General features: G+C 36.9%; 4 protein-coding genes across 4 annotated transcripts in view; all 4 read right to left on the bottom strand.

Annotated features, from left to right (window-relative positions):
• LOC144633375 (matrix metalloproteinase-9-like) overlaps window positions 1-20190 on the bottom strand; it is a 51189-nt gene that overhangs the window by 16368 nt on the left and 14631 nt on the right. The gene's annotated exons all lie outside the window — the stretch shown is intronic.
• Window positions 395-2431, bottom strand: LOC144633320 (toll-like receptor 2). Its single transcript, XM_078492203.1, has 3 exons — window positions 2399-2431; window positions 2037-2159; window positions 395-1150 (listed from the first exon to the last, which is right to left on the bottom strand). Exon 3 carries the CDS (start codon window positions 999-1001, stop codon window positions 567-569), a length of 435 nt encoding a protein of 144 aa, XP_078348329.1. The 5' UTR covers window positions 1002-1150; window positions 2037-2159; window positions 2399-2431; the 3' UTR covers window positions 395-566.
• On the bottom strand, window positions 2841-17331 carry LOC144632074 (uncharacterized). The gene is made up of 9 exons (XM_078490679.1): window positions 17218-17331; window positions 16153-16294; window positions 15736-16067; window positions 13042-13183; window positions 12624-12955; window positions 10467-10611; window positions 8430-8743; window positions 6874-7015; window positions 2841-3485 (listed from the first exon to the last, which is right to left on the bottom strand). Exons 1-9 carry the CDS (start codon window positions 17329-17331, stop codon window positions 3124-3126), a joined length of 2025 nt encoding a protein of 674 aa, XP_078346805.1. The 3' UTR covers window positions 2841-3123.
• On the bottom strand, window positions 10453-17331 carry LOC144632075 (lactadherin-like). The gene is made up of 6 exons (XM_078490680.1): window positions 17218-17331; window positions 16153-16294; window positions 15736-16067; window positions 13042-13183; window positions 12624-12955; window positions 10453-10611 (listed from the first exon to the last, which is right to left on the bottom strand). The coding sequence occupies exons 1-6, from the start codon at window positions 17329-17331 to the stop codon at window positions 10453-10455; spliced, it is 1221 nt and encodes a 406-aa protein (XP_078346806.1).

Below are 20190 nucleotides of genomic sequence, written 5' to 3'. Positions count from 1 at the left end.
TGTCACTGTTCCAATAGGGCCCCCGTTTGAGGGGGTGGGGGTGGGGGTGGGACAAGCTACATGCAAAACTTTCCAGTTGTATGCTATGTACAGCTATAACATACCAGTTATGGTGGGTGTATGGATATTTTCTAGAGCAACGCTTTCTTTGTTCTAGTTTCTCTTTGAGAGTTTATATATCTTTGGGAGGTTATGCACAAACTGCTAGATGATCATCCGCTTTTCATTGATCAACTATTTTTACTTTTATTTGGTGCTGTTGTTCATGGTGAAAAACAATACATAATATATATAAAGAAAATAACACGAATAAAAAATCATTCTAAAAAAAATGTAAAGGGCATATAACCGGGGAGCTCCGCTTTTAGGCTTGCCTAAATCTATATATTAAGATAAATCTTGCTTTGTGAAATTTATGGACAAGTATTGTTAGTGTAAGGATAAAATATGACTGTGTTAAAACTTTAACTTTTGCTTCTTTGATTCACTTTACGATCAATGTTCACCTTACTATTACTTTACTCGAATCACTTAACTATCAATGTTGCTCGCAAAAGAGCTCGAGTTTATAACATTGTTTCCTGTTCCGTAACAATGTACATCTCTGTGTCATCATTAATCAAATCTTCACTTCTAGGACTACTAACGTTATTTATAACAACTTCACTATCACCAACGGTGTTTTCACATTCAGTCTGCTCTGCTATGACACCTTGTTTACTGGAATCATTTTGCAAATTGAGAAACCTAAGCAGTCTGCTTTCCCACTGAGGCCTTTCCAGTGAATTAGAATAATCGATGAAATTTCTTTTTCTTAACTCTCGAGGAAGCCTGCGGCACTCCGATTCTTTATCGATCCTTATAATAACCAGACTGTCGTCTTGTCTGTTTAGAAGTCGGTATTTGGCGATGTTGAGTTCGTAGCTACAGTAATTACTCTTCAAAAAGTTGCTTGATAACACTGCTATGATTTTGTGGCTGCTGTAGACGTTTTCTGCCATGCACTCCTGGAAAGGCTTTCCAGGTGTAAAGTCTCTGTAGTGAATACAGCACTTTAAATGATGCTTCTCTTCAAGTAATGAAAGGAGTGTTCCGCTCACCCACTGGGAATCCTCTTGGCTATATATTATAAAAGCGTGGTATTTGAATTCTGTATAAAGATAAAAAGAAACAAACCTTAATTGAAACCGTTAATAACTCATCGTAGGTCTGCCTTAGCTCATATGTTGGACATATTTGACTATTTTTTTGTTCACCCAAGGAAACATATTCCTCAAATCTTTTTGTAGGGGCTGGAAGGTATCGAAATCTAGATAACGTTAAGTCAAAACAGACGCCTTCTCTCGTGCTGTGAAAAAGACAGCTAGGTGGCCAGCATAAAAGAACCACTGAAGTGTCTTAGGATGACTGAAACTCCGAGAAATGGTCTACCATCTAAAGATCTGGAATACCGCATATGCCATTTAAGACGTTGAAACAAGACTTCGTTTGGGAGGGATTGGGGAATCGTGGGATTTAACTTTGCTAAGTCTGACATGCGCCGGATGATCACGTCTGTCTTGATCTGTTGAGCTAAGAATGGCGTCAACATAAAAAATTGTACAGGGAGGACGTTTAAATTCCATTTTCCAATACGGGAGATGAAATTTGTTGTATTTAACTGACATTCGGAGTGTTTACTCTTTATTACAGAGCACCCTCCAAAAGGCAATGTGGCGAAGTGTCATCTGCCTTAAAACATCTTCGTCAGAAGTTAACTCCTAAGCAATTTAATTTGCATTGATAAAAAAGGTTAATGTACTTACCGTAGGGCTTATTCCCCATTGTCGACTTTGAAATGTTCTTTCTTTTGGTTAATTGTAACGTTTTTTTATGTTTTTATACCTATTTCTTTTAGAGTCAGTAGTAAGTTGTACGTTACAAACAAATTCTTACCTTTTTAAAATATCGCTCATTAAACTCGTCTTCACGAACTTTTCTAGCTAGTTAACGCAATTAAAATAGTTACAGGTCTTAATCGTAAGCGAGCTACCAACCTGGAGGCGAAGAAATTCCTTTCTTGGAGAACACACAGTACTTAATCAGTAAGCCAGTAATCAGGGCTAGTGCTACCAGGATTCCAATCGATGTGGACACATAAGTAATGGTATGATTGGAACCTGGATGAAGAGAACTAACGTTAGAAAGAATCGAAACAACGCATGGTCATTGTAAATTTTCTATACTTTTCTCTGCCACTTTCTTCACAAAATTAAATTTCGCTAACATATATTAAAAACGTGTCATTTTATTATGAAGGAATATCTGATATAGTTGACCTTCTTGGCCATCATGTGAATTCTAAAACAAGTGAAATAACAAATAACAAACTGGCAAATTTAAAGCAAAGTCTACTTACTTGACTTTTTATCCGTAGTCGGAGGGACACCTATTAGTAATCGGGTAAAAAAGAACCCTTGATTTTAGCTTAACCCCGAAATTCAGCCTCCTGTATCAAATAACACTTCTTAGAGCACATTTAACTATTTACCTCCAACGATTAATAGTAAAATGATTGTAAACATTGTCCGCTCAGTACTTAGCCTCTAAGTGCAGGTTTAGTGTATTTATCTTCTGATGCATTCATCGACATCTCAGCCCATGCTAATTTATATTTTGCTGGGGAGCCTTAAGCCTGGTTTTCACTAGCGACGCAAGCACAAGCGCAAGGATAACAGCTCTTATTTCACCGTGAAAACGGCTTCGACTCAAGCAAAAGCACAAGCGTATTGCATTTTGATAGTTGTGCTTGTGCTTGCGGCAAGCACAAGTACAAGGATCAAAATTTGTCCTTTTTTGCGTGATTGTGCTTGTGCTTGCGCTTTTGTTTGCGTCGCTAGTGAAAACCAGGCTTTACTCTCCCCAGACCTTGTTAATCACGACAACCGTTATAGGGCCAGGCGTAGCGATTTGCTTAATTTTTGAAAGTCCCTATATATTACTTTAGCAAATACGGTTGGGCTAGGCCTAGAAAACGCCCCGTTGCAAGTGACACTATTTGGTCTGAACAAAAACATTTTTCATAAGACCAAGGTAGGCCATAAATTACATGAAGATTAACAAGTGTTCGGCGAATCTTAACTTCTATAATGACCTATAATGGGATATTAAAGTAGTTAAACTCAAAACGAAACACCTTACACCTTCTGTACCTGCACAACTTGAATTGTTACATTCTGCTTTCTGAGTGTTATTTTCAAGAAGTCGGCAGTTCTCTTCGCTGCTGCAATTTGCTGTCTTATTTTTATTTTCCAAATAAGAACAGTTTTTTCCACCGTTGCACTTTACTGTCTGGTTGTTACTTCCTAGGTGTGAGCAGTTCTTTCCATAAGGACCAGGAGGCGGATTTGTACAAGAACGGTTCCGTGAGTGAAGTCCAACACCACAAGATGCAGAACATTCAGTCCAGGAACTCCAGTGAGAATAGGCACCGTTTTCTGCCAGAACTGAAAAAAGAGGGTTTTTTTAAATTGTTTTTCTTTTTTGGTTTGAAATTGGTATTTATTCACTAGATATATACAGCAATGTTCAATTTCATGCCTTAAACTTCGTGCGAACTTCTCTTTTAAAACTCTTTTCAAAGGGGAAGCTGTTATAAAGCTATGATTTTTTTTACCTACGATATTTCAACATACAAGGTTTCACAGATAAAAAAAAATTATTCCAACCATCTTTGATCCAAAAATGCAAGAGACTGATGAAAGATCAAAGAACAGGCTCATTCATGCGCAGTAACCTTTACACTTTAGCGCTTTATGTTATGCCCTTTATACTATCAAGGTCGGGACACACTAGGCGACAAGTCGCTGCAACATGTCGCGGAGACAAGTTACTGCAAAATGTTGCCTCGTGTGACATTGTGCATTTTTTGCGACAATCTTTGTCGCTGCGACAGAATTTTCTCGCTGCAAATTTAAACCAGTTTGAATTCGTGCGACTGATCGCGGCGTCAAAATGAGCGAAAGCAGCCTTGTCGCAGCGTGTGCACACTTCTGTGACAAGTCGCTGCGACAAAATATAAATTAACCAATAAGAGGGCGTCATGTATTTTCGCGATCTTTAATTGGAAAACTAGTTCACATTGGGCGCTTTCCATTCGACCAAAAATTCCGGAAATGTCGGAACAAGGACGAATGGTACAGAAATTTCCTGGGAAAGTTTCCAGAAAATCCGGAAAGTGTGGACTTTCCGAAATGCGAACCATTCAACCGAAAACCCCGGAAATTCCAGAAGCAAAATCAAATGGAACTGAAAGTTTCCGGAAATTGTTTTCGAAAATTTGGGTCTACCTTGCGAGGTTGTCCTCTTTTCCGGAAATTTTGGAAAAAGCTACCATTTTACACTCAGCCTATGTTCCTTCGGCAGAAAATTTAGCGATTTGTGCGGCTGAAAGCAGTTACATGTGTTAAGGAAGCATTCTTGAAACTCCAAACAAAAAAATTCAGGTGAACTCGGTTGTTTTTCGTTGATGTTTTGCAGGCGGCAGCAAAGAAATATACAAATAATTATTTATAACGCGCGTGTAGGCTTCGCCATTGTTTTGCTCATTAAACTTTTTGGGTTGGCGACGTTTTCGTTGCTTTTAGTGTGCCTTTTTAAAGGTCCCTGTATTTGTGGCCACGATGTCATTCATGGCGTTTATTTTCAGTGCAAAAATATCGAACTATATGTGCAGGAAACCGGCCACAAAGCATTAATTTAATGCACCGTAGAAATTTCCATATTAGACGCACAACCTGATCATATGCAAATTTTGTTTTGCCTTCCGTGCAGTCAACCGGAAAAGTTGGAAAATGCTGTTCCATTTGCCACTGGAATTTTCCGGAAACTCAAACCAGAATTTTTGGTCGAATGGAAAGCGCCCTTCATCACACTTCCAAATTCGCTGCTTGTGCACCGAACCACAGGCAGCCCAAGCTAACGATAAGAGCCACAGTACTCTAAGACTCAATTTATAACGATTTGTATGGGAATGAAACAATTTTGTTTTACGATGTATAAATTCGAACGTTTTATGAATAAATTTGACTTACACTGTTGCTGTGTCGTGTTCTTTCTTGTTTGCCAGCTCCGATCGCGCCAAAGTGAATTGGAGTGAATTGGATGAGTTTTTGCTTTGCGAAATTTTGAACACGTGTACTTTTTTAAAGATTCCCAAGGCTGCAAACTATTTTCGACAGTATCTCACTCGAAGCATAATATCTTCCGTAAAATTGGTCAAATCGCTACAGAATTTCCACCACCGTAATCTCCGGTAATTTCTCTTTGGTTCCGAGTACTCTAGTGAAGCGTATAAAATTCTTCCAAAGTGCGATCATTGCTTTTCTTGTTGTGCGCGGCCCATCAAACCACACACAAAATGGCGTCAGGTCGACAAAATTGACCTCGGCGATGGAGGGGCATGGCAATATTGTCACTATCTCCAATATACGCTGTGAGACCCGGAGAGGTCGATTTTCTACAGGAAATAGAAAATCACCGGCACGTGATTTCTTAAACTCCGGTTTTTATTTCCGGTAGAAAGTCGACCTCTCCGGGTCTCACAGCGTATTTTGGAGTAAGGAACAATAACTTCCTACCCCTCCACCGCTGAGGTTAATTTTGTCTTCCTGACGCCATTTTGTGTGTGGTTTGATGGGCCGCGCATAACAAGAAAATCAAAAATCGCACTTTGGAAGAATTTTATACGCTTCACTAGGGCACTCAGAACCAAAGGGACAACGATAGGAAAGAGAAATTACCGGAGATTACGGTGCTGGAAATTCTGTAGCGATTTGACCAATTTTACGGAAGATATTTCGCTTCGAGTGAGATACTGTCGAAAATAGTTTCCAGCCTTGGGAATCTTTAATAAAGTACACGTGTTCAAAATTTCGCAAAGCAAAACCTCATCCAATTCACTTCAAATTGGCTCGATCGGAGCTGGCAAACAAGAAAGAACACGACACAGCAACAGTATAAGTCAAATTTATTCATAAAACGTTCGAATTTATACATCATAAAACAAAATTGTTTCATTCCCATACAAATCCTAATAAATTGAGTCTTAGAGTACTGTGGCTGTTATCGTTAGCAGAGACCTGTCGCTGTGACTTGTCGCCTAGTAACAGGAGTGCACGATATCGAGTAGCCTTCCATTAAATGTAGAACGTTAAATAGAGGTTAATACATGGTTGCATGGAGATATAAAATTTCATCTCACGGGTAAGCGCAAATTTCATATCTCCAAGCAACCATGTATTTGTTTGTTTGTTTTATGAGCCAACTAAGAACGAGGTTTTTGACGATTTTGCGAAGGTCATACGATTTTTACGAACATTTCCCGACCTTTTTCCGAAAATTTCCGAAGATTTCCGAGGAAGATCCAAAGCTGTTTCAACTAATATCCGGCGATAAACTTTGGTTTATTCATTATTTATTAAATACTAGCAATGGTATATTTTAATTCCTGTGTTTTGATTGGTTAACAGGCAATGGTATATGAGCTCATATGCCATTGACCACAAATATAGTAGCCGATACGCGTGGACGAAAACAGCTGGGGAGCTCAAATGTTGCAATTCTTTGGGTGTGTTTAATAAAGAAATTATTCCACTCGCGCTTGTTGGATATCATAGAGATCGCTACGCGCCTCGTTTGCCATCTTATGTCCAACGCGCTCTCGTGGAATAATTGTGAAACTCGTCAGGAAACGTGACGAAATCGATATAACTACATGTGAAATATACCATATCTTTGAAAGTGTAAAAATGATTTTTCCCAGCGAGAGAAATCCTGTTAATTCACTTTAGTTTGTATATATAAAAAGGACGTGTTAAATGTAAGAATGCTCACTTGCTAGGCAGCCGTAGAATTCTAACCGCAAAGCTATGTATATGTGCCAAGACTCAGGAGTAACTCTTATGTACTGTGTTCGTATTGTAGGGACCAACTCGTTAATAACGACGCTGTTCTTGACTGTGTTTCCTGAAAAGGTCTGAATAAAACAATAGCTAAGTCAACTTTCCTATAAATAACCGGCACGCATACATGCATGCACAGGCGATGACGCTTTACAATGATCCCAGAAATTGCATTTTTCTTATTCATTTTAATTTTTATTTGCCTTGACTACAAAACGAACCTCCAATACATTACAAACCTACAGTATTATAAGATAAAATCTGATAAATACATTAAATCATTATGAACTACGTCATTTAGCAACAGAAAGGCCCAGGATTGATTTCCACACCTAGTCGATACTGAAGATTGTGTGACATTTCCGTATTGAAATGGTCTGAAGTGTAATGACGTCAACACCGCTTACTAGAATCACTTACATGCATTTAAGCAACTTATCAAACAAAACATTTTAGATCAGCTAAATCAGCAATAGGGTAGAAGTTATTTCTGAACTCTGGCTTCTCGTGCATATAGGAATACGGATACCGTCACTGTGTTATTTTTAATGGCTTGAGATAAATACCCGAATTAATATTATCAAAAGCAGTAAAAGGAAGATGGCGGGTCGCGAAGGGAAAAGATAAATATTATCGACAACAATGCACGTCAAAGCAAACAATGATTTCAGAAAGCTCACCTTTGCAATCTAATCAAGATACTGCTGCCATCGGTCTCCCTTTTGAAAAGGTTTCAAAAGTTATGACACTAACCGGCCTTCACTCGTCAAATTCAACATCAGTCAACTTAGTCTGCCATCACGTATGCCGACTTCGAATACACGTACAACGGTAAAAAAGTTCTTTAAGCGAGCTCACAATTATCCAGTACATCATTCTCCCCTGACCCCAAAACTCCATTTAACTGTACGTTAGAAATCAAACGCGTTTTGCCGATGGATGCTCTTAAAGTTGATTCATACTCATTGACAATCAAAGATGGCGTACCGAAACTGAGTAAACAACAAAGTGCCTAGTTCCCAGTGCTACTCGGTTGGAGTAATCTTTCACTCCTCACACGGCCGTCCACCGGGCCATAGCATATAGGCGTCACCGCCTAAATGATGCAAGGACAGATGAACTAGGATGCTTTCCATTGGCCAAATGTTTCGAAAATGTGGGTCGGAAGTCAAATTTAAAGGTCTGTCTCGGTTCGGTCTGACCGGAATATTCGGGACCACCTCTGGAGGTGATCCACTTTGAGCGGTCGGACCGAAAGTTACCGTTCCATTTAGACGCACTGTTTTGTTGTCCTACTTTCATTCAGTAGCTTCTCACAGTCGCGGAGTACTGGGGAAAGCAATGCAAAATGGAGAAGATCGTTTCACTCGTTTGGCTCGGTCAGTTCCAGTTGGTCCGACTAGACTGGTCGTAATTTCAAAATGGAAAGCACCCCTAAAAATCAATCTTTGGCTATGATGGGCTTATGAATTAATAAAAATGTTTCACCTTCTTTTTTGATCCTGGCGGATATTGCTGAAAGTATAATCCGTTATTACTGTATCTCAGGGAGTAACTCTTTACCCGATAACCTCTCGTGTAAGAACCCTGTGTTGCAATGCCCGTAACTTGCGTCTCCTTTCCAAAATTGACCTGAAGCCACTGACTGCGATCCTGCCGTGCTGGTCTCCATGGCGAAGGGCCTTCACCTGTAGATCCTCTCTTATAGTTTAGCCTGGCATTAACCGGATTAACCCCGGAGGAGGCTGTTATGGCAAAATTTGGTATCAAGCCGTTTTCCATTCCGAGTGGTTTCTTGCAACCTATAAAAGTTAATACGGCATTTTTAGATGACAAAAACCTTAAATTTTAATAAGAAAGTACTGTATATTGCTTGGGGTGGAGGGGGGGGGAGGGGAATAATTCTTGGTTTTCACGTGACGTCATCAAAATTCTAAAACCCAGAATCGCAAGACTCCTGATATTTTGTCCTTCACTGGCTATAAGATGTCTTTAATATTTATCTTGTTGAAGGTTTTAAGCTAGATTACATTCGCCGTCTATAATATAGAGCATTTTGAATTTCGGAGTTTTACGCCACACGAGATCAAAGATGGCCGCCAGAGGGCTGTCACGTCCTCTTTAAAAAATGCCTTATCTTGCGATTTTTAACAATCTGAACAGTTGCGGTTTTGCTAGAAGTGTTTATGTGAATGTTTACTTGTTCACGAGGGTGATCCGATTGCTTTTTGTAGCAAAATTTAATGCCAGATGTTTTCATTGATTTCCGGCGGCCATGTTGGAGCCCAAGCAGTTGGACTCCAACATGGCGATTCCATACTGTGCTCTCTAAATTTGCGTGAGACATTTTGACGGATAACTCGAGTACGGAATAACGTTCAGACCTGAGACTTGGACAACTAGCTAATATAGTAGTTTTCTACAACCTGTAATATTCTTGTTTTTTTTTTATCCATTAGTTTTGGATTTATTTTTTCGCGGCGTGACAGTGACGTGACAGTGAAAACCACCTATAGTAAAATAATGAAATTGTAATTTTTGTGTTTGCGTAAGATCGCAAAGAGAAATTCCATTTCTCCAAGCAACCATGAATTATTTTGTTTATTTAAATTTTGTTTATCAAAACTCTGTACAAAATTGAACTGTTCCGAAGACTACCGAGGAAGATCCGAGGATGTTTCGACTTAATATCGATAAACTTTGGCTCATTCAGCATTGAAACATGGCAAACTCGTCAACAAACGTGTCGAAATTGATATCTTTAGATGTGAAGTACCGTATTTATTCGAATAAACGCCTCGGCATTTATTAAATTTTTCGTGATTCGAGTGCGGCGTTTATTCGAGGGCGGCGTTTATACGAGGGCGGCGTTTATTTAAAATACAATTTATTTCTTACAAAGAATAGCATAGTAACTGAACAATTGTACTTTAAAAACAGGGATATGCATGGAGTATTGCTTGTCTCAAAAGTCATTTTCAATATCTTAAAACATTGTTGCAATCAAGGAAAATAATTATTTTTAGGCTTGCTCAAACTTGATAATTACTGCATTTGCTGTTTGAGTCTATAATTCGAATAAACGCCGCATGATGATGCAGCGTTTTTTCGAGGGCGGCGTTTATTAATTTTTCTGCTCTAAAATGCGGCGTTTAATAGAGGGCGGCGTTTATTCGAGGGCCGCGTTTAATCGAGTAAATACGGTATATCATATCTTTTTCGGTGTAAAAAGATGATTTTTCTCAGTGAGAGAAATCCTGGTAATTCACTCTAGTTTATATAATAAATACAAATATTTGATTAAATACCTAAGTAAGAAATTCCAATTATACCAGGGCCGAGAAGCTGCCTGCCCGTATAATTGGGATTATATGAACAAACGAAGGGAGAAATATATGAGAATATATTAGGTATTGTCCGCTTATTAAAGAACGAAGAGGATTAAGCTAAGCTAACGACATCGGATGAAAACCACCAACAAAGAAGCCAAAAAACGACAGAACTACAACTTTTACATCTCCTTACCTGCTGGAGTACAACCATAGAATTCAGCTCTTAATGAAATCCAACCAAGGTAGCTAATTGGGTTGATTCGGATGTAGCGGGTGATTATGGGATTCTGTAGCTTGTTTCTGACAATTGTATCTCGATCAGTGTTACCGTCAAATATCTTAAAGTAGAAACAGATAAGCACAGCTTCTAAGGCATTATATCAAATACACCATGAAAAAATTAATTATATTATTTACAAGGCTTAAAAGTTATAAAATTTAAAAAGAAACCAAACGTTTTCTGTTGTCATCATCTGTTGTCACCCTGATGATGACAACAGAAAACGTTTGGTTTCTTTTTAAATTTTATAACTTTTTAGCTTGGAAATAATATTTTGCCTTTTTAGCGAATATTATGACAACAAAAATGTAATTTATTTATTAACTAATAAATCAATAAAAAATTAAACAGTGAAAAACAATGAAACTTACACATCTTCCCTTCTAACTACGTAAATAAGTTATTTTACCCAATTAATTAATCATAATGAGAGAACATTTCGATATACAATTGAGGATAAAAATAAGCGAAAATAAGCCACGACGTTTCGAACTCATCTTGAGTTCATTATCAAGTAGATATGAGTAAAATAACGGTCGAGTTAAGTTTAAATGCAAATAGAGGTGATAGAGTATATTAGAATATTTTAAAAGCAGTGTTTCGCGGTCAATAGCGTTCACAGTGTTAGTGCGTGCGGTATTTAATTAGGTAAATACTTTCGCACGTATCGAGTCCGCCTGCGTGTTTAGTGCTGGTTTTCTCTCGCGAATTAAAAGCATTTCGTTCACTAAACAATCCAGTTTCCCTTGGCATTTCTTTAAGACGGAAAACATATTTCTTATGGCAGGACTCTCGACACCGTGGATTTCTTTTAGTAATTGTAAAGCACTTAAAAAGTAATTGGCAAGCACTTAAGTAATTGGCAAGCACTTAAAAGAAATCCACGGTGTCGAGAGTCCTGACATAAGAAATATGTTTTCCATCTTAAAGAAATGCCAAGGGAAACTGGATTGTTTAGTGAACGAAATGCTTTTAATTCGCGAGAGAAAACCAGCACTAAACACGCAGGCGGACTCGATACGTGCGAAAGTATTTACCTAATTAAATACCGCACGCACTAACACTGTGAACGCTATTGACCGCGAAACACTGCTTTTAAAATATTCTAATATACTCTATCACCTCATTTGCATTTAAAGTTAACTCGACCGTTATTTTACTCATATCTACTTGATAATGAACTCAAGATGAGTTCGAAACGTCGTGGCTTATTTTCGCTTATTTTTATCCTTACCTTAATTAATCATATATTAAAAATTGAAATATAGTACCTCCCTACCTTCTTACTGACAGAAACAAATGAATGGAGTAATTAACTGATCTAATAAATTAAGTAAGTAAGAAATTTATTCCCATATGTCTAGAATTTGACTTACAATCAATTACCAATTAATTTATTAACATATGCCTAGCTACCTACTTACCTTATTACCGTCATTAATCAATCAATAAATGGAAGATCGTACGAAATAATGAATGAACAAAATAAACTACCGTATTTATTCGATTAAACGACGCGGCGTTTATTAAATTTTTCGTGATTCGAGTGCGGCGTTTATTCGAGGGCAGTGACCACTACTCACCATTAGAGTTCTCAGTAGCTCAGTGGTTAGAGCGTCCGACTAGTGTACGGAAGGTCGTGGGTTCGAGTCCCATCTGTAAACTCAGAATTTTTCTGAGTTCATTCTCTCCACACATCAATCCATTATTATTATTTATGTATTTCTTGCTAACAATAGTACGGTAACTGAACATTTGAATTTTCAAAAACAGAAAAATGTTTTCGTGCTTGTCTGAAAATATATTTTCAATATCTTAAAACATTGTTAGAATGAAGAAAAATATTTTTAGGGCTTTTATAAACTTGATTATTACTGCTTTGCTTTTTGGACTCTATTATTGGAAGAAACGCCGCATTATGATGCGCCTTTTATCCGAGTGCGGCGTTTATTAATATTTGTGCCCTAATGTGCGGCGTTTATTGGAGGGTGGCGTTTATTGGAGGGAGGCGTTTAATCGAATAAATGCAGTACAATCAACAATGCATTAGATTTGAAAAGCAAAAAGTACCTTGACATGACCTTCTTCCTCATAATCCTGGAAAATGATTCCGTCATTACTGTATGACACACGGTACTTTGTCACCCATTGATCAAAATCTTGTCTTCCTTGAGTGGCAACCATCGTCACTTTAACAGAACGTCCAAAATCCACCTGAAACCAACTGTTGTTGCGATTATTGCCAGCTGACCAGGCTCCATAACGTCCAGAAATACTCTTGAAATGAAGTCTTCCGTTTCCTGGGATATGCCAGGTTAAACCGGGCAAATACGTGCTTGAAGCCGTGATCCAGGAGTCAGGAATCGAATATTTTTCTAACCCTAAGCTATCCTGACAAACAGCTAAAAGACAGATCAATTCAAACAATTTCATTTTGTAGTACTGGAAGCCAAAAAACGACAGAACTACAATTTTGACATCTCCTTACCTGGAGTACAATTATAGAAGTCAGCTCTTAAGGAAATCCAACCATGGTAACTAATTGGTTTGATTCGGATGTAGCGGGTGATTATGGGATTCTGTAGCTTGTTTCTGACAATTGTATCTCGATCAGTGTTACCGTCAAATATCTTAAAGTAGAAACAAGTAAACACAGATGTTAAACCTGATATGTTTTAAAGTTAAAATTACATCTTCTAAGGCATTTTATCAAATACACCATGAATAATGTAATTAATTTATTAGCTAATCAAACAAAAAAAAATAAAAATTGAAGAACAATGAAACTTACTTCCCTTCTAACTACATAAATAAGTTATTTTACCAATTAATTAATCATATACTAAAAATTGAAAAATAGTACCTCCCTACTTACTTACTGACAATAACAACTGAATGGAGTAATTAATTGATCTAATCGATTAATTAATTAAGGTGGCCCGCGGGTATTTCTGGGAGCGAAGGTGCTTTTTTTTAAGTCAAATTTTAAGCACGTAAACGTAGGCCGATTTCTATGATATTTGGCAATCGAAATAAGAAATGTCCAAATTTTATAAAGCTTTTAATTTTAGAGCAAACAAAATAAACATTTGCGAGAAAAAAGCACTTTATGAAAAACTGATTTTTCGAAAAAATGCGATTATTTTCAAAACGCGAAGATATATTTTTTTCTAATTATTGTCAATAAGTTCAAGTTATCCTAGGTTTCGTGTGAGCAAGTTTCAACTAAATCGGCTGGGTAGAAACTGCTCTACAGTTGACTGTTGAATTTTCGCATCAAAATATTGTTGTTGGGTATTTTCGCCAGCTATTGCAACAACGCTGAATTAATGCTAAGATCACTTCTGTCATTTGAAAGCTCAATACCACCTAAAACACTGCTGAAAAATCTGAAACGATCGGAAACTCTCGGCAAAAGTTATAAACAAATGAAGTATAAGTTGTTTACGGTTCGTAAATTGTAAACTAAGAAATATTCAATATTTTTCCAATTAAAAAAAATCTACCGATTTTTTTTTCTTTTATTTTTTAGTATGCAAAAATCCAACATATAAACAAACGCTATTATCTAATTTCGAGCGTGAAGTCCCGATGAAACTCGGCGAATTGGGCTCGTCAAGATAGCCACCTCTCGTCTTTCAGTTTAAAGCGCTTTGGAAACCCCTCACCAAACAGTAAATTATTCAAACCTGACGCATTCCCAAGAGTATTTTGTAATTATAATGAAAATCAAGCTTTGCTTCCATTTGTGCATTTCTTTGTGCAATGAGTGTCTTTGAGAGCAAAATACTCTTGGGAATGCGTCAGGTTTGAATAATTTACTGTTAGTTGAGGGGTTTCCAAAGCGCTTTGAACTGAAGGACGAGAGGTAGCTATCTTGAAGAGCCAAATTTGACGAGTTTCATCGAGACTTCACGCTCGAAACTAAATGATGGTGTTTGCTTATATGTTGGTTTTTTGCATACTAAAAATTAAAAGAAAAGAAATCGGTGGATTTTTTTTAATTCGAAAAAGATTGAATTTTTCTAATTTGCAATTTTCGCACCGTAAACCACTTATGCTTCATTTGATTATAACTTTTGCGGAAAGTTTCCGATCGTTTCAGATTTTTCAGCAACTTTTTAGGGGATATTGAGCTTTCAAATGACAGAAGTGATCGTAGCATTAATTAAGCATTGCTGTAATGGCTGGCGAAAATATCCAATTACAATCTTTTGATGCGAAAAATAAACAGTCAACTGTACAGCAATTTGTACCAAGCCGATTTAGTTGAAACTTGGTCACATGAAACCTAGGTTTACTTGAAGTAATTGACCTTAATTAGAAAAAAATCTATCTTCGCGTTTTGAAAATATTCGCATTTTTTCGAAAAATAGGTTTTCATAAAGTGCTTATTTCTCGCAACTGTTAATATTTTGGGCTTTAAAAGGTAAAGCTTTATAAAATTTGAACATTTGTTATTATGACTACCAAAAATCAGAGAAATCGGTAACGGTTTTCATTCCCAAAATTAGATTTGAAAAATAGCACCTCCGCTCCTGGATTTACCCGCGGGCCACCTTAATTAATTTAGTAAGTAAGAAAGTAAGTTATTCCCATATGTCTAGAATTTGACCTACAACCTTGACAATTAATCAATTACCAATTAATTAATTAACATATGCCTAGCTACCTAATTACCTTATTACTGTAAGTAATCATGCAATAAATGGAAGAACGTACGAAACAATGACATGATGAACAAAATAAACTACCGTATTTATTCGATTAAACGCCGCGGCGTTTATTACATTTTTCGTGATTCGAGGGCGGCGTTTATTCGAGGGCGGCGTTTATACGAGGGCCGCGTTTTTTTAAAATAAAATTTAGTTCTTGATAACAATAGTATGGTAACTGAACATTTGAATTTTCAAAAACAAAAAAATGTTTTAGTGCTTGTTTGAAAATATGTTTTCAATATCTTGAAACATTGTTACGACGAAGAAAAATATTACTTGATTATTACTGCTTTGCTTTTGGACTCTATTATTGGAATAAACGCGCATCATGATGTGGGCATTTATTAGATGGCGGCGTTTATTAATATCTCTGCCCTTATGTGTGGCGTTTATTGGAGGGAGGCGTTTAATCGAATAAATACATTATAACCAACAATACACTACATTTGGAAAGCAAAAAGTACCTTGACATAACCTCCTTCCTCATAGTCTTGGAAAGAGATCCCGTCATTGCTGTATGACACACGGTACTCTGTCACCCATTGATCAAGATCTTGTCTTCCTTGAGTGGCAACCATCGTCACTTTAACAGAACGTCCGAAATCCACCTGAAACCAACTGTTATCGTGCTTATTGCCAGCTGACCAGGCTCCATAACGTCCAGAAATACTCTTGAAATGAAGTCTTCCGTTTCCTGGGATATGCCAGGTTGTACCGGGCAAATACGTGCTTGAAGCGGTGATCGAGGAGTCAGGAATCGTATAGTTTTCTAACCCTAAGCTATCCTGACAAACAGCTAAAGACAGATCAATTCAAACAATTTCATTTTGTAGTACTGGAAGCCAAAAAACGACAGAACTACAACTTTGACATCTCCTTACCTGGAGTACAATTATAGAAGTCAGCTCTTAAGGAAATCCAACCATGGTAACTAATTGGTTTGATTCGGATGTAGCGGGTGATTATGGGATTCTGTAGCTTGTTTCTGACAATTGTATCTCGATCAGTGTTACCGTCAAATATCTTAAAGTAGAAACAAGTAAACACAGATGTTAAACCTGATATGTTTTAAAGTTAAAATCACATCTTTTAAGGCATTTTATCAAATACACCATGAACAACGTAATTAATTTATTAACTAATCAATCAAAACAATTAAAAATTGAAGAACAATGAAACTTACTTCCCTTCTAACTACATAAATAAGTTATTTTACCAATTAATTAATCATATATTAAAAATTGAAAAATAGTACCTCCCTACTTACTTACTGACAATAACAACTGAATAGAGTAATTAATTGATCTAATCGATTAATTAATTAATTGATTAATTTTATAAGTAAGAAAGTAAGTTATTCCAATATGTCTAGAATTTGACCTACAACCTTGACAATTAATCAATTACCAATTAATTAATTAACATATGCCTAGCTACCTAATTACCTTATTACTGTAAGTAATCATGCAATAAATGGAAGAACGTACGAAACAATGACATGATGAACAAAATAAACTACCGTATTTATTCGATTAAACGCCGCGGCGTTTATTACATTTTTCGTGATTCGAGGGCGGCGTTTATTCAAGGGCGGCGTTTATACGAGGGCCGCGTTTTTTAAAAATAAAATTTAGTTCTTGATAACAATAGTATGGTAACTGAACATTTGAATTTTCAAAAACAAAAAAGTGTTTTAGTGCTTGTCTGAAAATATGTTTTCAATATCTTGAAACATTGTTACGATGAAGAAAAATATTACTTGATTATTACTGCTTTGCTTTTGGACTCTATTATTGGAATAAACGCGCATCATGATGTGGGCATTTATTAGATGGCGGCGTTTATTAATATCTCTGCCCTTATGTGTGGTGTTTATTGGAGGGAGGCGTTTGATCGAATGAATACATTATAACCAACAATACACTACATTTGGAAGCAAAAAGTACCTTGACATAACCTCCTTCCTCATAGTCTTGGAAAGAGATCCCGTCATTGCTGTATGACACACGGTACTCTGTCACCCATTGATCAAGATCTTGTCTTCCTTGAGTGGCAACCATCGTCACTTTAACAGAACGTCCGAAATCCACCTGAAACCAACTGTTATCGTGCTTATTGCCAGCTGACCAGGCTCCATAACGTCCAGAAATACTCTTGAAATGAAGTCTTCCGTTTCCTGGGATATGCCAGGTTGTACCGGGCAAATACGTGCTTGAAGCGGTGATCGAGGAGTCAGGAATCGTATAGTTTTCTAACCCTAAGCTATCCTGACAAACAGCTAAAAGACAGATCAATTCAAACAATTTTATTTATTAGTACTGCAAGTAATAATAAACAGTCGATTTTCCTGTTGCAACCCATTTTGCATATATTGGTCACCCGACTGACTGAATGACTTTTTAAATGAAGCTTTAAGAGGAAATCCGCCAGGACTTCGAGTAGTTATTGGACAAAATTATGTACCAAAACTATTTACACATGATTGCAAGCTTTTGTGTTACTGCTTCAAGTACCTTATTGAAAGAAATCTTTTCTAACAACACCAAACATCGAAAACAAATTTCGAAGTTTCACTGAATTCCCATGAAACGCTTAAAATATGTGAGCTTTTGCCCATAGCTTATGAACTTTGAATATCATTTTCTCAGACTCTGATCAGAAATTGTTGTACCAGAATTATTTCCACCTTATTGCAAACTTTTTTGTTACTGCTTCAAATATCTTATCAAAAGAAATCTTTTCTAACAACACCAAACATCGAAAACAAATTTCGAAGTTCCGCTGAATTCCACTGAATCGCTTAAGACGAATTTACAAAATAGCTACACGTGAGATTTTGTCTATACCTTGTGAACTTTGAAATTCATTTTCTCAGACTCTGATAAGAAATTATTGTTGGTGTTATCACGGATAATTACTTACATCTTTACCTTTTATTAACGGTAGGAAATAACGCAATAGGATTTTAATTATTCTGGTACTTGATTTTTGTCCAACTTTAATAAATATTACTCGACTTCCTAGTGGATTCCGTCTTAACCCTATTCGGTTGGGGGCTTTTGAGGCCCGCGCTGACTTTGAACTTTTATAACTTTTTTTAAGATTTAACCAAACGCTGCCAAACTTTCTGAGTTTTCCTAAAATTTATCTGGCAACAATTTGGTAGGGTTGGATGATGTGTCAGGAACATTTTGACAGGCATGTTTGCCCAAATTCGTAATTTTGCGTGTTTTTGTTAATAATCAAAGCTCTCTTCGAGATATCGACTTTTTTGCATGAAGTTAGTATGAGTAGAAGGTTTATACTGGGCATTGTTGTTCGAACATATCATGGAAGAATTCAAACGTCTTTCAGTTCAAGCATTTTTTTTTATTTTCGCGGAGGAAATGCTGTATTTGTCAGTCGCGACGGCTGGGCGCATTGCGAGTCATATACTTTGGCTTGGTTAAAAATGGTAAACTTTGACGCTTGCCTTTAATCGAAATAGTTGTTTCCTTTCGAGTTAGAAATATTTCTACTCGCTTAATGCAGGGTTCCCGATAAAGGTTACGCACGACAGAGTTACCTTTTGTCTCGTCACGCAATCTTAACCCCACATTGAGAAGTAAATTTTCGTTTGGATATTACCAAAAGCCGCTTCTCCTCTCGTTATTCTTTACCTTACGGCTACATATGTCATTTCTAACGACTACATTTCCAGTAAAACAGTTGCTGTTTTTTTCTAATGGCGATGCATTAACTTCTGAACAGAAGCAAAAACTTTTAGTGTTTACTACTTCCACCGGAAAAAATTTCACAACAGGCTACAAAAACACTTGTAAATATCAATTCACACCTGCATTGAATCATAATGTTGCAATTCTAAGTTGTGCAACTCAGCAGAAATAATCAATTGTCACGCAATGAGTTCCCTTTGGTTAACTATTAGCAACGTTTTAGTGTGTGAAAGACTTGTACCAGTACAAATTGCGTTCTTAATCGTTTTAAACTTCGCTCACGTTTTTAATTGTTATATAACGTTTGTAAATCTGACAAGTCACGTTTTTTCTACAATAACGGAAGCGTTGAAGCACAACTATAGAGTGACACTTTACAAGTCACGCACTTTGATCACCCACAGCGGAAAGTATTCCCTTGAGAAATTAAAATAGTCCCTTGAGAGTTAACAAGAATGTTGTTCCTTCCGGTTCCAGATTACCCAACTTAACCACTATTCTCCTTCATTTTGCTTGTAAACAAGCAGAGGAGTCGAAAAAATCAACTTAAATGGAATTGTTTTTACATTTTTACGAGTTTAAAGTACATTTTTTATTTATTTTCAGTACTTTGCAGTGATTTTGGGTGGTTTTCTGGCATTTTGGAAAAATGTGGAAGGTTGTGCCAGGTAGCTGAGTCATAGACCTAATAGCCCTAGGAAGCCTAGGGTCAGGTATTGAATGGCTGGCTTGCTAGAGGTGGTGAAAACATAGCCCTGAGAATAGGCATATATTGGCACGAAAAATGTATTATTCTTAAGTTCAGCAAAGAAAAAGCCCAGAAGCCCTAGATAGATATAATAATAGACCAAATTAGTTTTTACACAAGCCAGAGGTTGCTTCTTAGTGCAAAAGGCGTCGTTGAACGGCGGAGTTCCAGAAATATTTGAGCAAATTTATATGTAATATAAATGCCAATTTATAATTATTGCCAAAGTATAACCGGAAAGGTCAAGAATAGGCCTCTCGAGTTACAATGAATCATTTTCTATGCGTCTGGAGTGAATTCCTGCCCTTCCGCTCTCACATGTGACATTCACTGGCAACATATAACTGGATTTATGAAAACGTGGTCAAATAAAAGGTTTTATGAAAAGAAAAGGATTTATGAAAATGTGGTCAAAGAAAAGCCGGTGACCTGAGTGTTTTTGACCAAGTACATTA

The sequence above is a fragment of the Oculina patagonica genome, chromosome 12 (genome assembly GCF_052425735.1).
Source record: "Oculina patagonica isolate OP01 chromosome 12, crgOcupat, whole genome shotgun sequence".
Lineage (NCBI taxonomy): Eukaryota > Metazoa > Cnidaria > Anthozoa > Scleractinia > Oculinidae > Oculina > Oculina patagonica.
This window is presented reverse-complemented; position numbering and strand designations above follow the sequence as displayed.